The 19,405-nt window shown below is 32.1% G+C and overlaps 1 protein-coding gene across 6 annotated transcripts in view; it reads right to left on the bottom strand.

Moving 5' to 3' along the window:
• LOC139512228 (abl interactor 2-like) overlaps positions 1-15,521 on the bottom strand; it is an 18,230-nt gene extending 2,709 nt beyond the window's left edge. For 2 of the 6 annotated variants that reach the window (XR_011662209.1, XM_071299676.1), the window contains exons 1-8: positions 15,367-15,521; positions 10,160-10,327; positions 8,743-8,931; positions 7,051-7,324; positions 6,712-6,834; positions 5,741-5,764; positions 3,591-3,656; positions 2,406-2,582 (exon numbers count right to left, since the gene is read on the bottom strand). Coding sequence is in view for 3 of the 6 variants with exons in the window: in XM_071299676.1 (XP_071155777.1) it covers positions 2,406-2,582; positions 3,591-3,656; positions 5,741-5,764; positions 6,712-6,834; positions 7,051-7,324; positions 8,743-8,931; positions 10,160-10,327; positions 15,367-15,483 (1,138 nt within the window). In the remaining 3 variants the exon portion in view is untranslated. The remainder of the gene's footprint in view (positions 1-2,405; positions 2,583-3,590; positions 3,657-5,740; positions 5,765-6,711; positions 6,835-7,050; positions 7,325-8,742; positions 8,932-10,159; positions 10,328-15,366) is intronic. The other 4 variants (XR_011662210.1, XM_071299678.1, XR_011662211.1 and 1 more) reach the window with 2 other exon arrangements.
• Between the last annotated feature and the right edge of the window lie 3,884 nt (positions 15,522-19,405).

The following is a 19,405-nucleotide window of genomic DNA, read 5'->3' on the forward strand; positions in this document are numbered from 1 at the left end:
ACTTAAGTGCCTTAATCTTAAATCTTATACAAGACCAATCAGGGTTCTCGTTAAGAGGTGTATACGCGTCCTGGACGCATGGAAATCAAGCTGGAGGCGCCATTTTTAAAACCTGTGCGTCCCTGGGACGCGTCCTGATTGTATCCCCTGAGTCCCAGAAACATCGTTTTGACTAGAAGATTTATGATACAAGTTACAACATTGTTTTAAGCCGTTGTTTAGACAAAAAACTAAACCGGAAGTTGATGTCAAAACATCGATGTAATGCGTAGATCAATATTTTTGACAGCTGATAGATTTATAATTTACATAATTTACATTGTCTGCATGGTTGAACAAGCCAATGAACGATCATGAGACATTTGTCAAATTATAAAATAAAAATTGTTTGCAAACTATTTTTAAATACAAATGCTTGAATGTACCTGAAATTGAATGAATATAAAACCAAACTAAATTATTAAAAGCAGAATAATCCAGAAATTAAATGAATTCCTTGACCAAATGTTTTCTTTTGTTGACAAACATGTCACATGATCATTTTAAGGGGGGAAAAATACTTGGGGAAACACCTAAATAACAGACAACCCTGTTTGGATATTTATAGCCCTTAAAAATAAACAGCCTATATAGTAGTGCCATGAAAATAGTTAAATTTGGTGTATATATTTCAATCTACACTAATCTAATTGGGAAAAGTGTGTAGAGGGAAAGGGATTAATTTGTAAAGTTATTTTTTTGTTATTTAAATTTTGGTAACTAAAAATCACCAGACAAATTCTTTAACTGAGTTTATTATTATAATAGTCCATTCATATTAAAAAAAAAAAAAAACCTACCTATCGCCCCAATCTTTTTTATGGAACTCTGGCTTTGGCAAAACAACATTTTTTTTCAATGTGGCCCCACATCAAGAATATGACAGATCCAGAGAAAAGTCTGTTTCATGTATATATTTTGAACAATAACTATTGAGCATTGTTAAGAGATAATTTTAATTGATACTAGAACACACCCGTGATATCACGGGTCCGTGACTGAATTAAAGTATATAACTATGCGCAAGCCTTGTTTTAGTATTAGTATTGTCATCTGATAAAGTCATGCCGATTATAAGATACACAGTTTTTCTCTGCTTTCAAGTCTTTCTGTTTGAACCCGTCGAACTGAAACAATAATATTAATTATTTGGAAAACAAAAGGTCCTGGAATGGAGTATTTTTTAATCAACAGCATTGTCCTATATAAGTTATAAATAAAGTTGAATTCTTTGCTTCACTGTTTTACGTCATGCCCACTAACAAATTGAAAACTGTACCTATACGCCTTATTTTTAGTCCAGATTTTTAGTATTCGTATTGTTATCTTAGAAAGTCTTATTGATTAAAATACTACAATAGGTAACAATTTGACAATTTAGTAGTGTCAACCCTGTGGTTTAATATGACCCGTGTATATAGCATATTAATCCTGAATACAACGTTTGGTGGTGCGCCTGTCAGATGCGGAACGTACAGATAAGGTAATAGGTAACAGGGGAATATACTATTGGTATCGGTAGCGGACTCGACCCGGAACTTCTTAATTATTGGCAATATTAATTACGTGGAAAACAAAAGGGCCTGGAATGGTGTAATTTTTAATCTACACCTTTGTACTATATTAGTTATATATAAAGTTGAATTCTGTGATTCGTCGTTTTTATGTGATGACGGCTGACAAATTGGACCTCGTAATTTTAGTATTATAGATAATGAAAACTACCAACCCAACACGCATCGCTTAAGTTGTATTTTGTCATATTTCATTATATTATGACACAAAAAATTACATGCACTGTCACCAAGAATACTCCTAGCCACAACTTTAATTGTAACCGTTAATGATTCACAAGGAATTAATATGCGTACAGAAATATCAAATATTAAGGCCACGACTGCAAAAACTATAAATATCAAATCTTTGTGTACCTCATCTCATCAATTGTGAAGGTATCTGGCCAGCACTTACAGAGATAATTGATCAAATGCCAAATGGATGAAATGACACTTGTCTGACTTGAGAACAAATGTCCTGTCATCCCAATATGGCAGTAAAATAGTCAAATGTGTAAATGTCAATATGTGTATCATTTATATGTGAACATGTATCATCCTTTTGCATTCCTTACGTGCCAGTCTCAAGTTCAAGTCTCTAGCTTGTAACTCAGTGGTTGTTGTTGGTTGTTGTTGGTTGTTGTCTGTCAAACATGATTGATTAGGATTGATTGATTTATTGCTGTTTGTTTTACATCAGTATATTTTAAAATATCAATTTCAACAATCCACAGGGAAAGTAGAGAAGTTATTGTATATTTGTGCTTCACATGTATTAAAACATCTTGTCCTTAACTGTTATATGCATACCTTTCTCTAAATACTGGTTAGGCACCCAATCTTGCGTCAGCAAATTAAGAGGTCCAGTTGGTGCATATGGATCCTCAGGTGGGTCATCAACATCTGTAAACTGGGGGGGTGGAGGTGGAGCTGCTGGATAGTCAAAATTTGGGTCCGTTGATGGAGGGGGTGGCAATGGTGGAGAAGCTGCAATATACAATCATCTGTTGCATTCTGGGGAATGTGAGTTCACACATGAAAGATTAAAAAAAAACAAAAAAAAACCTGCAACTCTTTTAGAGAGAAAAAAGGAATTAAGGGCATACGATACAGTTTTTAACTCATATTGAAATTTTGATGAAAATTTTCATATAGGCTATTTTTTATCGGATTAAATCAAATATGTAATAAAAATATACCATCATGTGCTACTGTTTGAGTAAATTGAGGTTGATATTTCAGATATTTCCTTAAATTCAGATTTGAGGACGTATTTATCCTTTCAACAAAAATACACAACTTTTTTTTTAAAGATAAACACAAGCTGTTTTTTGATAAATTATTTGTAATTTCTGTTTTATGTAAATGTTCTATAAATTTGTACATTCTATTTTTTCAAAATAATTCATATTCATCAAATTTTCATGAATGTAGACAAATAATGTCATTTTTTGCTGTATATTTTTCAAATTTAAAAGAATAGCACTATAGACTTATTCATGAAAATTGGTAAACAATGTCATTCTAAAAAAGAGGGGTCCATGAACTCACTTTCAAGTTAAATCAGTTTGAATGATAAAAATCAGTTGGAAACAGCATCTTTTCCAGATAAGTCAGTTTGACATCGTGAAATTTATCAATTTACGTTAGCAAGTCATTACCTCCCCTGTAACTGTATTGCATCCCCTTAATTTAAACCTAAATCTATAAGTTAAATTTTTTTTTAATCTACAACATTCATTTCAATATACAAGATTGTATTTTTAAAAGATACAATTATTTTTTTTTTTGCTGTAAAGTTGCCACAAAAGACAATTTATCCTGTAAGTAGTTAAACTTGGGTTTACATTGATCAGTATCCCTTAAGCTTTCAAAGGGTTTTGGCATGTGAGATAATGAGGTCACTGTCACCCGGTTAACTCAAATAAGTAAAACTAAAATGAAAATTTAACTTAAACTTCACCCAAAGAACAAACATTAAAATGACATGCACACCTTCCAATATATCGCTGGTTCTGGTGTTACCAGCTATCCCAGGAGATGGCGGTGGTGGTAAAGCATCTGAAAAAACAACATCAAACGTTCATGCATTACTACCAATAATTAAGCCATTCAATTAATGCAACATATACATTCTACCCTACATACAAACACAACAAGAGGCTGTCAGAGTGACAGCAAACCACATTTTTTCACATTTAGTTTTGTCCTGGCTTTTTAAAATTTTACAAGGACCATAACTCCTGAACGGTAAAAGTGAAAAAGGTCAATATTGAACATGACCTCATCTTTGACATCAGTAACACCATTAAAAAAATTATGAGTCAATGTTTTTTTAATAGCAGTAAAATTCCTGTGATTTTCCATTAGAGGTTTTACAATTTATTTCTTTATATTTTACTGGTACTTTTAAATCATTACATTTAAATTATTACCATAAATATTACTACAATGTATAACATATTTCTGTATTCCCTATAGCTATCTTTAAAACAAAAGAAAGACATCAAGTACACATTGATTTTATTGACAAATTCTGTGGTTCTTATTTCAAGTTTCAGAATTTTGTGTGAAATTTTCTGAACTTCATACTACCTCCTGTGGCAGATAGAAATCCCTGAAAAGAAATACCTTAAAATATTCACTTATTTTGTCAAAACACAAAGAAATGACAGCTGCAAGTATGTTCAAAACAGAATAATCCTTATTATACATAATAATAAAGACCTGCATCTGAAAGCAAAGCAATGACAATGAATAAGCACATGTAGCAATATGCATACCGGTAATTATCAAAAATGAACATTTGATCTAGAATTTTGAATTTCAAAATGTCACTTTTCATGCTTTTTTGACTGAATTTATAGACTTACAAAAACTGCTAACTATTATTGCTTTTTGTTTTATGCAATGATTTTTATTTTCTCAACAAAAAGAGATTTATTTTAATGCAACAATTACAAACTAAGAGAATAAGTATTACAAGTAATTGCATAAAGTCTGGTATTTTATAGACTTCTAAAAAAAATGTTAGTGTATTAAATTATTCATGCATGAGCGTATTTTTTTTGTTTTAGTCCCTTATAAGTTCAATTCATTGTATTCATTTGATTTGCAACCAAAACCTTGATACAACAACAAAATTGATATGCTGAATTGTAGCATGTAGAATTGTTGATAATAAATGTAAAAAAAAAAATTACATAAATATTTGATTTGTTTGGTAAAGTTATCTATTATAAATTTATACAATTCATAAAATGGTCTCACCACATATGGAGAGTATGTTCTAACGAATTAACATCATAACAGGACACTTTTATTAAAATAAAATTTAAAACTATGTAAGCAACTGCAGTGCATGTATGCAGTGTATGTATGTTTCATTTTTTGTTTCGTTAAATGCTCAAAACTTTATAAAAATTTTTTTTTAAATCTCTGCAATCTGAGGTGTTGAAACTCTTTATATAGACTCTATTTTTGACTTAGCCTTTCTTTTCAATTAATCTATTTATTTTTTGTTATTAATAGAGTTTGAAAAGTGATCTTTAGATAAACAGCTTGACAGAGTGAAAGTAGATTGCTAGTACTGCTGAACTCACTTTTTAGGCAATGCCTATTCTTCATTTCAGGCTTATGTTAGACAAGAGATAATTAAAACACAGAACTATAAAAATAACCTTAAGCTTCTCTTATCTTAATTAAGAATGGTAAGGCACTTTTTGCTAACCCATGCCATCCACTTCATCATATTTTTATACTTTCATAGAATTGGTGTCAAAAATTAAATATCCTTTCAATTTTTATTATTATCAAAGTCCCTGTTCCCACATGATGAATTATGGAACAGCGCTTTGTATAACAGATAAATTCAGTATGGTTTTATTTCATTATTGACTGCGATGGGGCTTTCTAGAAATATTGTCTTAAAATATAACACAAACAAAATTATTTGTATAACCATACCAAAGAAAGTAAAAAGAAACTGAAACACAAAAAAATAAGCATGCAAAATCAAATGTACAAAACATGCATAAAAAGTATCATGTCTGAAATATTTTCGATAGTAGCTGTGTTATTCTTTAATTTTAAAAATTTAAATGAAACTTTGAGTTGAAGAATATGTAGATTTTTAGAGGCTCTACCTCTTGCATGTCTACGCCTCGATCCTACAATACAAAACTGTTACATTTACATATCATCTATTTAAAACTTTGTGAATATAAGATGTTTGCTTCCTGTAAGTTTAGATTCAGCTTAATATGTGGAAAGAATGTTTTCTTCCTGAAATTTGAGCTTAATATATCTTGAAATGATTGCTTGCTTCCTCTAAACTCTTCCTGTAATGTAAGCTTATATGTTATTAAGAATGCTAAGAATGTTTGTTTCCTGTAATTTAAGCTTATTTTTTTTTGTAACCTCTAGATATCTTCCTTTTACCTAGGCTTTGTATTAAAAAAAAATCTAGCAAACTTGTCTTCATTTTTTCCTGTTTTGATGTAAATTAATTATACATTAGCCATTAAAAATAGAGATGTCATAAAAATGTTGTTTTTTTTTTTTTTTTTAAATTTCCCGTCATTATCCCAAACAAAAGAAATTTGTTGTAATTAATTTAACAAATAAGGGAGTCAATGATTTTGATGAAAACATAGTAGCAATGTATATTACTGATAACTTTCAATAAATAAACAATGTTATAATTCATGTAAAAAATTTGACAAATTTTCTGTGTATAATTTTTCCTGACTTTTCAATTAAACAATATTAGCCACATCAGCAACAATATCTGAAAAAATATCTTAACCACAAATCTGTAAGATTTCCACAAAATCATAGGCATACTTTTATGACAAGCTTTTATAGTGTTGTGTATGGTGTTTATACCTTAATTTAAATAATGGAAATTCACTGGCATCATAAATTCTTCTTCTTACCAAAATTACTGTCCATCCTAATGGCAGACATGTGTTGCCCCATGACCATGATGACAATCAAAGGCAATTGTTATTTCAAACAGTTCATTAAAAACAATTATCTAGAATTTATTCACAAATGCAGTGCAAACTAGTACTCAGTGCCCTAACATCAACATTTGATCTGTAAAATGACTTACCAATAGAAGTTTGTGATATAACTTGAGAAGGTCTGGACTGAGGATGTGCCATGCCTACAGGAGGTGGTCCCTGTTGATTATATCTTGTAGCACTTGCTCTTCTCTGTCCTTCTTGGTGTTGTGCTATAAATTATATTTGTTTGTAAAATGGTAAATAAAAGGATGCAAACTTAATGCATACATTATAACTTTTTGTTATTTGTTTATGTAAACAGTATATTAGACAGCAAGCCCATGGTAGATATATGCATGTTGTAGCCTATGTTTCTAAATCAATATTTCTTATGAGCATTGGAAATCTCAAAAAAAGTTTACTGCAGCACATATATTTTGACTTACTATGCTGTCCAGGTAAGGCTGTTATCTGTCCCATGGAATAATTGCTAGCAACAACACTGTTAAATGGTCCTGGACCACCAGCCATTGGTATTGAAGGTGGCGCCACTGGTGGTGCAGGTGTCCTGTAATGACCTTGAGGTGGACCCTTCACAGGAGGAGCAGCTGTCTGGGGTGGAGTAGGTGGCCGAGCTGAAGGAGGAGGAGGAGCCTGATGTTGATGCGTACTACTCACTGATGGAGTACGACTTGGCTGCTGTCTAGGTACACCTCCAGTCTAAAAGGAGATTAAATTACAGAATATTTAAACAAAGCAGCTTTAAGCTAATCAAATAGTAAAAAAACAATATTAGATTTCATTATCTTAATGTCCAGGTTGATGGTCAAGGTTAAATCTGACATCCAATTAACACTGACCAGTTAATACTTAAAATCTGTTCCAATAAAATGAATCTAGACATAAACATCAATGACCCATGTACTAAGGAAGGCAAGACATGGTAAATCCAAAGTTATCGCCTGATTTGTTTCATACAGGATAAAAATCTGGTCAATTCCAATAAAATGCATATGTACCTATTATGGCATTGAATTCTTATGAAGTAAATTTTTTATTAACAACAAGATTGAGGTAAGAGAATTATTTGTATTTCTATTTTCACCATTAATGTGTTTTGTTTTATCTATTTATCTAATTACCATACAAAAGTTAAAAGTAAGAGAGTTGTATAAATACCTCCATCATCCCTTTTATATTATGTTAATTAAATCATTGTAAAATAAAAATCCCATACCTTAAAAAAATTACTTCCTCATCTTTTAATTTTCTCTAATACCGTGACTTGAGAGTACAGTTATTGTTCTTGTATTATTCTTAACAGATTGTAAAACAGAAAAGACAATTGAGACAATTAAAAGGACCAGTTGGTATTGTAAGAGTTGCTGAACGGATGATCAAACAGTTGATCACATTAGCTTCATTTGATGGTAATCCATCACTTTAACTGTTCAATTGTCACTGTTGTACAGCTTGAGGAAGATCCTGATAAAAGGGTATTATGATACAAGTATCCCATGTATTATATCCTCAATTTTCATTGATAAAAATATAAACTTAGGATTTCAAAATATTCATTGTCATGTCTCATGTAAATAAGAACATTTTGTCCAATGACACCATGAATGAAATATAACAAGTTACTTGCTGTCTACCTATTGATTACAGATGTTAATCTTAATTACTATGCTTGAGCAAACATTTTTACAAGTAAACAAAGCAAGCCAACCAAATCTTTGAAATATAAGCATTAGAAAATAGCTCTAAAAGGGGAATTATTATAATTCATGTGTAATTCATATGAATCTTTGTGCCATGACAGTCATATATCATGAGATACAAAATTTGATTTTCTACTACTGTGATTTGATTAACAATTTTGGGTATAATACCCTTAATTGGGGATAGTACCATGGATGAGGATCTTCCCCATAAGAATGGTAAAACTTACGTCCAAACTGTTTTACTAAGTATCTAACAAAGTAGTTTCTCCTGACTTTTTAAATGTGGAAAGCCGTGTCATTTTATCTTTCTTTGCAGACTTAAATTTCTTTAATTCTTTTTATAAAACATGAAAAAAGAGATCGAATAATAATTTCATAATATGTAAAAGGGGAACTATATCATTATGAGCTTACCTTGACTCCATGACCTATTTCATCATAAACAGAAAAGTCAATTGCTTTCCGTTGATATTTTGTTGGTTTCTCTGCTTGTTCAGGAAAAATGATTCCATTTTTCACACCCAAGGGTCTGGTAGAACTTTTGTTAGTAGTCAGAACACCAATTTCTCTCCTAGCTACCTTTTCTTTATGTATATTGACTGTCTGCAGGGAAAAAGGATACTTAAGATATAGTGGCATAAACAATGAATGAATTCCATATAATTTGGAGCAGTAGATTTCATGAAATAAATTTTATATAAGTTTTTTTTCATTTAAATATGTTTTTGAGTTTAGTCATGTTAGTATGATACAATTTTCACTAAACTGGTAGTACATATTTTTATTTAGGAGACAGTTGAAGCTCGCCTCATGTTGAAGGATGTTCTCGCTATGTTGAAGACCCATTGGTGGCTATCGGCTGCTTTTTGGTCAGGTATTTGTCTCTTTGACACATTCTCTTTTTCCATTCTCATTTTTTATTAACACTGTGTAGCATCAAACTCAATATAGGTACCCAGAAACAATGGATTAAACACAAATATGAAATCACATAAGGTCATGTTCTCCCTTTTTTCATTATTTTCTACATGTATGTTTTGCTTACAAGTAAAGTTTTGTGATACTGATTTTTATAAATGTAGCTACTACATGTATTTAGGGTTGATAATGATACATGTATTTAATTTTAATTGGCTTTTCTCTCTTCAGAATAGAATAGGGGGTACTTGTTCAATGAAGTATGTGAACAGGTACCCCAAATGTTTCATGTCAAACCTGTTTTATCATGTTTATTAATATTATTTAATATGCAGTGAAAGTATCTTCCCAACTGACATTTCTTTACTTACATTTCCAGGGAATATCTCTCTATATATTCATGGAAGTAGATATGTTGGAAAATATTTAAGAATTCCACTACCATGACTACTGGAAATTCAGAGTTTTTGTGATGCTTTATCATGATTAATTATGGCAAATTTTGATAAAAATATTTGTTCACATCATTCATTTGCAGATTGCTAAATTTGCAATAATTTAAAATACATTAGCATGATTAGTGCAGATTGTCAAATGATCTATTGATGAATGCACCAAATAAATTCAAAATTTACATTTTTTTTTGTTATTTCAAGGGTCAAATGGTAAATAGAAAATCTTCAAAAAGCTAGTCCAAGTTGTCCTTTCGTGGAACTTATGCAGTTAAATCTCTATCTCATCTCAACCCCATGTCAATTAGCAGTGAATGCTAAATTCCACAACAAGAACAGGGGCGGATCCAGCCATTTTCAAAAGGGGGTTCCAACCAAATGTACCTATTAAAAGTATTGATCGCCAAAAAAAGGGGGGTTCCACACCCTTCCTATAGATCCACTACTGAAGAAATACATACCTGTGATAAGTAGTTCACACTGGACTCCATCTCAGAGACAACATTTTGCTGCAGATCTAATAACTTTAGAAAGTTTGTAGCTAAACTATTAATCTGGTAGGCAACACTGGCTAGAGAATGTGTTGTGTAATTCTTTGTTTCTTCTAATGCTGCTTTCTTGTCTGGTGACTAAAAAAAAATCTATATTCAGTCAACTTTTTCAACTTAAAATCATTCTTTTACTTTTCTTCTCTTTTTGAATCTCTGAAACAAAATTATAAGGCTTTTTCAAATATCTAGGCATCATCCTTTGAAAAGCATGGGGCTAGTGCTTACTCCACCATCTGAATATCTTTCTATATTACCTGTTAACCATTGCTCACTGGTGAATTCATTATTAAATTCATTTTTTAAGGGATCTATTTTTTGTGTCAATCATAGCAGTATCAAGCTGGCATGTGTAAGTACAACATTTCAAACTGAGTTTTAATTTGTGCAGCAACAAATGTAAAAATAAATTTCACTGTTAAAACTTATTGTGCCATTTATGTTTTGTAATTTAGATTTATAATTTCTTGTACATTGTTAAGAAGATTTAGATATTTTGGTTAGAGGAGCTGTGTTTCTTCTGAGATATTTACTAATTAGCTAAATATCTTTTTAATGTGTTTGTTGTATTATATTTTGAAAGAAGAACAAAAAGCATCTGATTTTTTTGTTAAAATGCATAAACTTTATGAATAAACAAAGTTTTTAAATAAGATCATTACAGTTTTCATCTTTACACAATGCTTTATACTTTTAGGGTTGGGATCCCACTAACATGTTTAACCCCCCCACATTATTTATGTATGTGCCTGTCCCAAGTCAGGAGCCTGTAATTCAGTGGTTGTCGTTTGTTTATGTGTTACATATTAGTTTTTCATCCTTTTTTTATATTAATAAGGCTGTTAGTTTTCTCGTTTGAATTGTTTTACATTGCATTGTCATATCAGGGCCTTTTACAGCTGACTATGCGGTATGGGCTTTGCTCATTGTTGAAGGCCGTACGGTGACCTATAGTTGTTAATGTATGTGTCATTTTGGTCTCTTGTGGACAGTTGTCTCATTGGCAATCATACCACATCTTCTTTTTATAGTTTATGAAAATTAGGCTCATATCATGAAACTAGGGAGAACCTTGCAAAGTGAGTGAATATGAATAATTATATTAATTTATATCGAAAATGCTGAATGAATTTCAGATTCTTTTTGGCCTTTTATGCCTTTTGATTCCAGCTTCAATGATGAGTCTTTTGTAGAGCCTCCTAGTGGAAATACATCTTTGGTGTACAAAATTATAAGTCTTTGAATAGGTTTTAGTTTCTGTATATTAAACAATAAATTAAGACACCTTTGTTTGCTAAACTTGAACTAAAAATAGGAGCAGATATGGACAGATTTTTATAATGGAGGTAAAAATGGTTATATACATACATGATATATAAGGAACTACATCATTTAGACAAAACTGTTGATAGGAAACATGTATATTATTTATTTTGTAAATAATATTTCCTTTCCATTTATAATGTATACCTTACAAAAATTTTTTTTTTCATTTACCAGTGTACATTATTCTAATTAGCAGCAAGGTCATGATTGACTTTCTGAAATTTCACAGCGATATTAATTGTTGCCTTCATTTATTCGCCCCTTAATGGCCTTATTTTATTGCTTTTGTATTTACAATGTGTCATAGATCAAATTTATTCGTTCAGTGTGTGTTCACAGGTGTTAACAAATGGTTAATATGTCTTTTGATTGAGTTAAGCCAATTCAATTGATATTTTTTATAGTGTTATTCTATGTTTTGATGTTACAATTTTGTTTCAGGTAAGGGTGAAATATTAAAATGTTTAAACCTGCTGGATTTGTTTGCAACTGTCAAAAATCAGGAACCTGATGTTCAGTAGTTGTTGTTTGTTGATGTGGTTCCTGGTTTGTTGATGTGGTTCATACATGTAAGTGTTTCTCGTTTATAATATAGCTAAGACCGTTGATTTTGTTTGAATGGTCTTACACTCATCATCATGATCATTTTGGGGTCCTTTATTATATTATATAGCTTGCTGTTCCATGTGAGCCAAGGTTCCATGTTGAAGACTGTACTTTGACCTATAGCATAGCCAGATCCAGGGGGCCTGAGCCTCCTCCTTTTCAAGGGGAAAACTTGGTTGATTTTATAGTGAATCACTGAAGCAAGACTGAAGCCCCCCCCTCTTATGAAAATCTCGATCTGCCACTGTCTAAGGGTTTTTCTTTTGCAAATTGTGACTTGAAAGGTTAGTTGTCTCATTGGCACTCATATCACATTTTCTTATAATTATCTATATAGTATTTCCATACTTTCATACTATTTCCACTTCTATCACTTCTATCCAAAACAATCTGCCCCTATTCAATATGGCTGAAATACATTTTTAACTGTGAAGTGGCCTATATCATGTACATCTTTATCTATTTTTCAGCCCTTACTGGCATGGACATCACTGAAAATTTTGATGTCATAATCAGTGTTCTAGCCAGGATTTAAAAAGGGCAATTTAACGAGTACATGTCATTAAAAAGGGCAATTATTTATGTGTTATAATTAATTAGTATATAACTAAGGCACTATGGTATTATCAATTTTCAGTAAAAATTGAGTAATAAATTTTAAATAATGGCACCATGTTTTATGTTTAACTTTTAATATCAGGGTATCATCTACAATGTACATTTACTCACTCAATCACCTCAAATATTTTGTTGCATTTACTTTTGTTTAAAGGGCATAATGTACAATGCCAAGAGCAACTGTTGACAGTCAAGGCAATTGGAAAACACTCTTATTTCAAATTATTTTTTAATGCACTTCATAAATCAATCAATGGAAGTGAAGATGTGAAAAATAATTTTAAAAATATTTATTATTCAGGTTTTTTAGGTAAACTTAATTAAAAGTTATACTTTAAAATGCATTTGCATTCAATTTGTTATTAATTCAATCTTTTTTTTTAAAAAGAACATAAAACTTAAGACAGTCAGGGGACTTACTCAAATAAGTGATTTTTAAATCACTTATTTGAGTAGCAAATTCGAGGTTTTGTCACAAATTGGGATTTTGTAGTTTTTTCAAAATTTTAAACACATAGGTTTAAGTAACATCTTTTAATTAGTAAGTTTTATGCCTTTGATGCTTTCATTTACCTGAAAATTCTACTTTAGTTGAAAAAATGCTATAATAATGGCTTTACATAATGAACTGATACTTTCTTAAAAGATTTTTCACAGCAGTGAGGGTATTTTTCCTGTGAAGTTCAAGGTTTCATCTTTCAGATTGTGTAATAAAATGCTACTGTTCGCGATAAAAATTTCACTGTTCGGGGGTGTTGAAATTAGTGGAGGTTATTAAAAGAATGATACTTAAAGAAGTGATTTTTGGGAAGGAAATTCAGGTCTGATACTTAAACAAGTGATTTTTATGTCATTATCCTAGATTCAGTACAAGGTCATCACCTGAAATGACCTGGTCATCCTAGACAACACAGATGTTGGTTCTGATAAGTTTTACTGTTTAGAAACATAATTAGTCCCTGGATCATTAGTATTCTATATTTAAAGCTACACTAATATTAAATCACTTCTTCTAGTGATTAATTTGTACTACTTAAATAGGCGATTATTAAAGAAAGAAAACTCTAACTTCCAACCTTTATGGAAATAATGTTACTTGAATCAGTGATTTAGAAAATCACTTGTTTAAGTAAGTCCCCTGACTGTAAGAAGAATATTGTGAAAGGTGACAAAAAAGGGGAAGTAACAATCTTTTTTTTGTCAAACATTTTTGAGTTCTAAAAAATTATTTATGACCTATAAAAGCTAAGGTAATTGTTGTTAATTAACAATGTACTTGACATCAAAGCTGACAAGTGAAGCCATGCACTTAATGGGTCACTTAATTGTACAGTTTACACAGCTAGGTGAACTTCCTGTTTATGAAAGAATTACGAATTTGTCGGTATTTTAAAGGCAGAAATGCCGAGATTTTCGCCATAAAAACGGCAGGGCGCCAGAGAAACCACAGAAAAAAGCTAGGGCGTCAACAAAAAAGGGCGAGCGTTGCGCCCTGTTCAAACTTTCTAGCTAGAACACTGATAATAGAAAATATCAGACCCCACAATGTGGGTCTCATTGGGGTCTAAGCGTGACGCGGGATTGCCGATTTTTTGTAAGCGTGACACATGGAAGTCAAATTCTTGTGCTGTGAAAACAGGAAATGGAGTCTAGCGGGACACGGGAAATTACAAAAAAAATGTGAATTGCTTACATACATAGTGTAAACGGGATACAGGAATCTGACACAACAGAAAGCCGGATCCGGGATCAGAACCCCCAATGAGACCCCCACAATCATTTGACAATGGTAAATTGATTGTTGTAAAATGTATGATGTCAATACACCTTATCGCTAATCCCGGCTGACCCGGCCGCTTGAACTTTTGACGTCAACAACAATCACTTTTCCATTGTGGCGTCAGATATTTAGTTTTATGACGTCAAAATTTTACGGGAACCTGTGTGATTTCCAGCAATGGCGGACAAATAGCGATAAGGTGTATATTCAAGAGGCACAGATTCTTGGGTCAAGCAGAGCAGATTTTCAAATAGTAATAAACATGATAAAGGTCTATTTGGCAAATGTGTAAGGTTTTAGCATTTTATTAGGTGAAAAATATTTCATTCAGGGATTATATAAAACAATGAATGACAGGAGTGGTGACTGATGTTAATTTAGAAATTGCACATGTCTGTTTTTCTGTTTTTATTTTCAATCTCTTCCATTTTATACATTGTAGTACTTACCAATTTTAAGTGAGTCTCATTGGGGTCTAAGCGTGAGGTGGGATTGGTCATTGGATCGTGTGACGATTGAAAGTAGAATCATTAAGCGGAAAACGGGAAATGAAGTCCTGCGGGACACAAGAAATTACATGCGCTATTTTGGCAACAAGAAGTACATTTGAGATTACAGGATTCTCACTTAACAATAAGAGGGATCCTGGACCAGACCCCAAAATGAGAACCCCTTCAAGAGTGAATTAACAATTATGCTATTCATGAGGACTGTGACTGAGTGAGAATAGGAAGCTGTGAGCCTGTGTTGTTCGCAGGCAACTGGCGTTTTTGAAGAAATAAAGGACTACCTTTAGATAATTGTCCCTACAATACTGTGCAACTTTGTCAAGATTTATATAACTTTCTTGTAGATGTTGGCGACCTTCTGGGATTTCTTGATCAAGAAGCTGCGTTACTTCTGCCATTTTTACTACTTCCTGTTTATTATGTTGAGGTTAACTTGTTTCAGTGTACTTTGGCGTACGCCAATATATTATTACCGGCGCGTATCGCTAAGAGACAGATTCGCCACCTAAAATATTCGTCTCCGGTCTTGATGATATTGTTAAGCTGTGTAAATTTGTACTTGGAGTAAGAATTAAATAAAAATCAGATATTGCATCAAAAGACTCTAGGTCCACTTCCTACACGTTTTTTATGTTAATAATTTATGAATATGATTAAATATTGGATTCATCTGTTTAAAAGAAATAAATTGAAACTTCCAGTGGCGGATCCAGAAATTTTCATAAGTGGGGCCCACTGACTGACCTAAGAGGGGGCCCGCTCCAGTAACGCTTCAGTGATTCCCTATATAAGCAACCAAATTTTTCCCCCCTGCCCCCCCCCCCCAAAAAAAAAAATCCGCCTATGACTTCTAATATTATCCCATTCTGTGAACAAATCTTACCAGGAAACTGAGATAGGAAACAGTAAAATTTATGTGTAAACCAGTCAAACTTTAAATAAAAAACAAACATATATTAATTTAAAAAAAGGTATAAACAATTAAATCAATTTCTAAAGGGACTTATCATTTTTAACCTGGGAGGGGGGCTGGTCATTTTGAATTCAAACATATAAAATTTCTTGATCCCTCATAATATTTCACAATTTTCATTTAATCCCCCTAGTAAAACTGACATACGGCCTTTTCCATCAATATTGCAAGTCAGTGCTTTTAGTAGTTTTTTCTGACTTTTTTTTCTAAATTCCTATATTGTGCTAAAAAAGAAAACTTGATCCTAAGCAACTCACACAATAACTTTTAGAAACCGGCAGTAACAATACATTATTTATTTAGAGGAATCTATTATATGAATGCTGCTTAATTAAGCTTTACGTAAGGCCTTATTGAAACCTCAATTGAGTCGCTAAACTTTTATATGCAATTTAAAAAAAAAAAAAACTTCTAGAAAATATCATTTTTTTGTAGTTTGAAAAATAAAAAAAACTCGACCAGGAGTTGTCTACCATAAGCATAAGTCTAGGGAACTGGGGTAAGGGGACACATTAAGCGTATACAGTATACACACGTTTCGGTTCGCTGGGACATGTATGATATATTAAGAATTATAATTTATAGTTTAGCTAGCTATAAAACCAGGTTCAATCCCCCATTTTCTACATAAGAAAATGCCTGTACCAAGTCAGGAATATGACAGTTGTTTTCAATTCGTTTGATGTGTTTGAACTTTTGATTTTACCATTTGATTGGGGACTTTCCTTTTTGAATTTTCCTTGAAGTTCATTTTTTTTGTGATTTTACTTTTTTCTCCAAGTCACAGTTTCTTCCAAAATTACTGAATGATCGATGTGTCAATGACAATGTTGATTATCCAACATATTACTTTGTTTAAATTAGTATTACGTACATGGGGGAAAATATACTTGCCTCCCCGTGCCGCTAAAGTTATATTTGCTTAAGAGCATAAAAAACCACATCTATTTCCATAGCTACGACCATACAATAAAGATACATATAACATCCCCCAAAAAGAAAATTTCCCAAATTTTATCAAAATGGTGTATGTGTTTTATCCATATAAAAATTGCACTATAATAAATTCAAACTATATAATCACTTCCGTATATTAAGACTCAATCAGTTTCCAACTAATCTTTGTAAATACATTTGTATCAACTGAAATATTCTGGCTGACCAGTTCTCAATCTAGCATCGTATACATGTGCCGACATTTTTGTTTAAATGTACTTTAATCACTCTAATCATTCTAATAATCATTTACTGGGCTTTATTTTGTCAGTCATGCATCGTTGACAATGTAATGGAATTTGATGCGACTGTCATACAAGTGAGAGGTTTAGCTAGCTATAAAACCAGGTTCAATCCACCATTTTCTACATTAGAAAATGCCTGTACCAAGTCAGGAATATGACAGTTGTTATCCATTCGTTTGATGTGTTTGGACTTTTGATTTTGCCTTTTGATTTTTGATTTTCCTTTTTGAATTTTCCTCGGAGTTCAGTATTTTTGTGTTTTTACTTTTTTTGATTGTGTAGCTCAAATTTTGGGCGCAATGTATATTGATTGGTGGAAAAAAATACCTGTACAAGATATGAAAAAAATAAACGATTTTTTTATTCAATCATTGATAACAGTTCAATTTTGTTATAATAAGTAAAGAAACATCGCTGATAAATGGTTCGCTTGCAATTGAATTATTATTACATGGGTTTGATAGATATAGGAAGATTTGAGTGACAACTCTCCATCCAAGACATACTTTATAAAAGTAAACCATTAATTATAGGTCAATGTAAGGTCTTCAACACGGAGCCTGGGCTCACACCGAACAGCAAGCTATAAAGGGCCCCAAAAATTACTAGTGTAAACCCATTAAAACGGAACAGCCGAGAAATCGGTATATAACAGAATTTCGTCACCGTCCGGCAATTTTCTAAATCGGAAGTTAAGTACTTAATTGTGTTATATAAAGGAATATACGGTAGGGAAAACAAATTCTGAGACGAGTGCCTGTGATCAAATATAAGAATTTGAGTCACTCAAATCGATGAACATGAATTGTCAGTTTATGCCCCTATAAGGGTTACGTAACTAAGAAAGAATAAAATATAAAATTGAGAATGGAAATGGGGAATGTGCCAAAGAGACAACAGCCCGACCATATAGCTGACAACAGCAGAAGGTCACCAACAGGTCTGCAATGCAACGAGAAATTCTCGCACCCGGAGGCGTCCTTCAGCTGGCCCCTAAACAAATATATACTGGTTCAGTGATAATGAACACCATACTAAACTCCAAATTGTACACAAGAATTATCAATTCATAACATATATGAGAAGAACATAACCCGTGTCATGCCAACAACTGGTTTAAAATAATAAATGTGTTTATATTCCGGACCATATGAGTATTTGGACCATACGCGTATGGTCATGACCATATGCGTATACTCATATGGTCCGACCGTACGCGTATGGTCGGACCATATGAGTATATACTCGTTTTGTTATAAACGGGCCGGACCATATGAGTATTAGGACAATATAGGTATATTTTTCAATAATATGCACGAGAAAACTTTATAAAATAACAATGATTGCTACATGCAATTGTATTATTTACAATTCAAATAACATTAAATATTGATGCCAAAGTTAGTTTTCATCACTAATTGTATTCTTGCATGGATGCGTAGGGTGACATTTACGTCCACACGGCACCATAGCTTTTCTTGGGTCCGGGGTCATTCCGATGTGTCTACGGTGAAAAAGCTCTACTAGATCTTCAATATCGCAACATGACTGAAGTACATCATATCACCAGACAACTTTAAAAAATGAACTAGTGTCGACATTTTGTCATTCACTCGTAATAGCATATCGGTAATGAAAAAAAAATGTGTGTTTACTATAGTTTAGTGATGAAATTTGCTGTGTGAAACTGCTCATTTTATTTTGTTAATCTTGTTATTACTAATTTTTAATGAAAAAAATACCTTTAGTAGTGTCTTTTTAGTGACGTGACAACTAGAAGGGTTATATAAAGAGGTAAGCATAAATATACCGCGACCATACGCGTATGGTCACACCATATGAGTATATACCCATATGGTCATGACCATACGCGTATGGTCCAAATATTCATATGGTCCGGAACATTTATATAGTTCACAGTTGTTATAGTAGTCTCAGCATAAGTGAATCAATATCAACGCCAAAATATGCAATCTTTAATGACCTGAGAACAGTATCGTAACTATACCCCTTCTTAATAAGTCTATTTAAAGGTTTTGTTATCTTCTGAGGTGAATACTGACATTTTTGTGCTTTATAAAAGAATATTTCCATAAAATATTGGAT

Source organism: Mytilus edulis, chromosome 2 (assembly GCF_963676685.1).
Source record: "Mytilus edulis chromosome 2, xbMytEdul2.2, whole genome shotgun sequence".
In the NCBI taxonomy this organism is placed as follows: domain Eukaryota; kingdom Metazoa; phylum Mollusca; class Bivalvia; order Mytilida; family Mytilidae; genus Mytilus; species Mytilus edulis.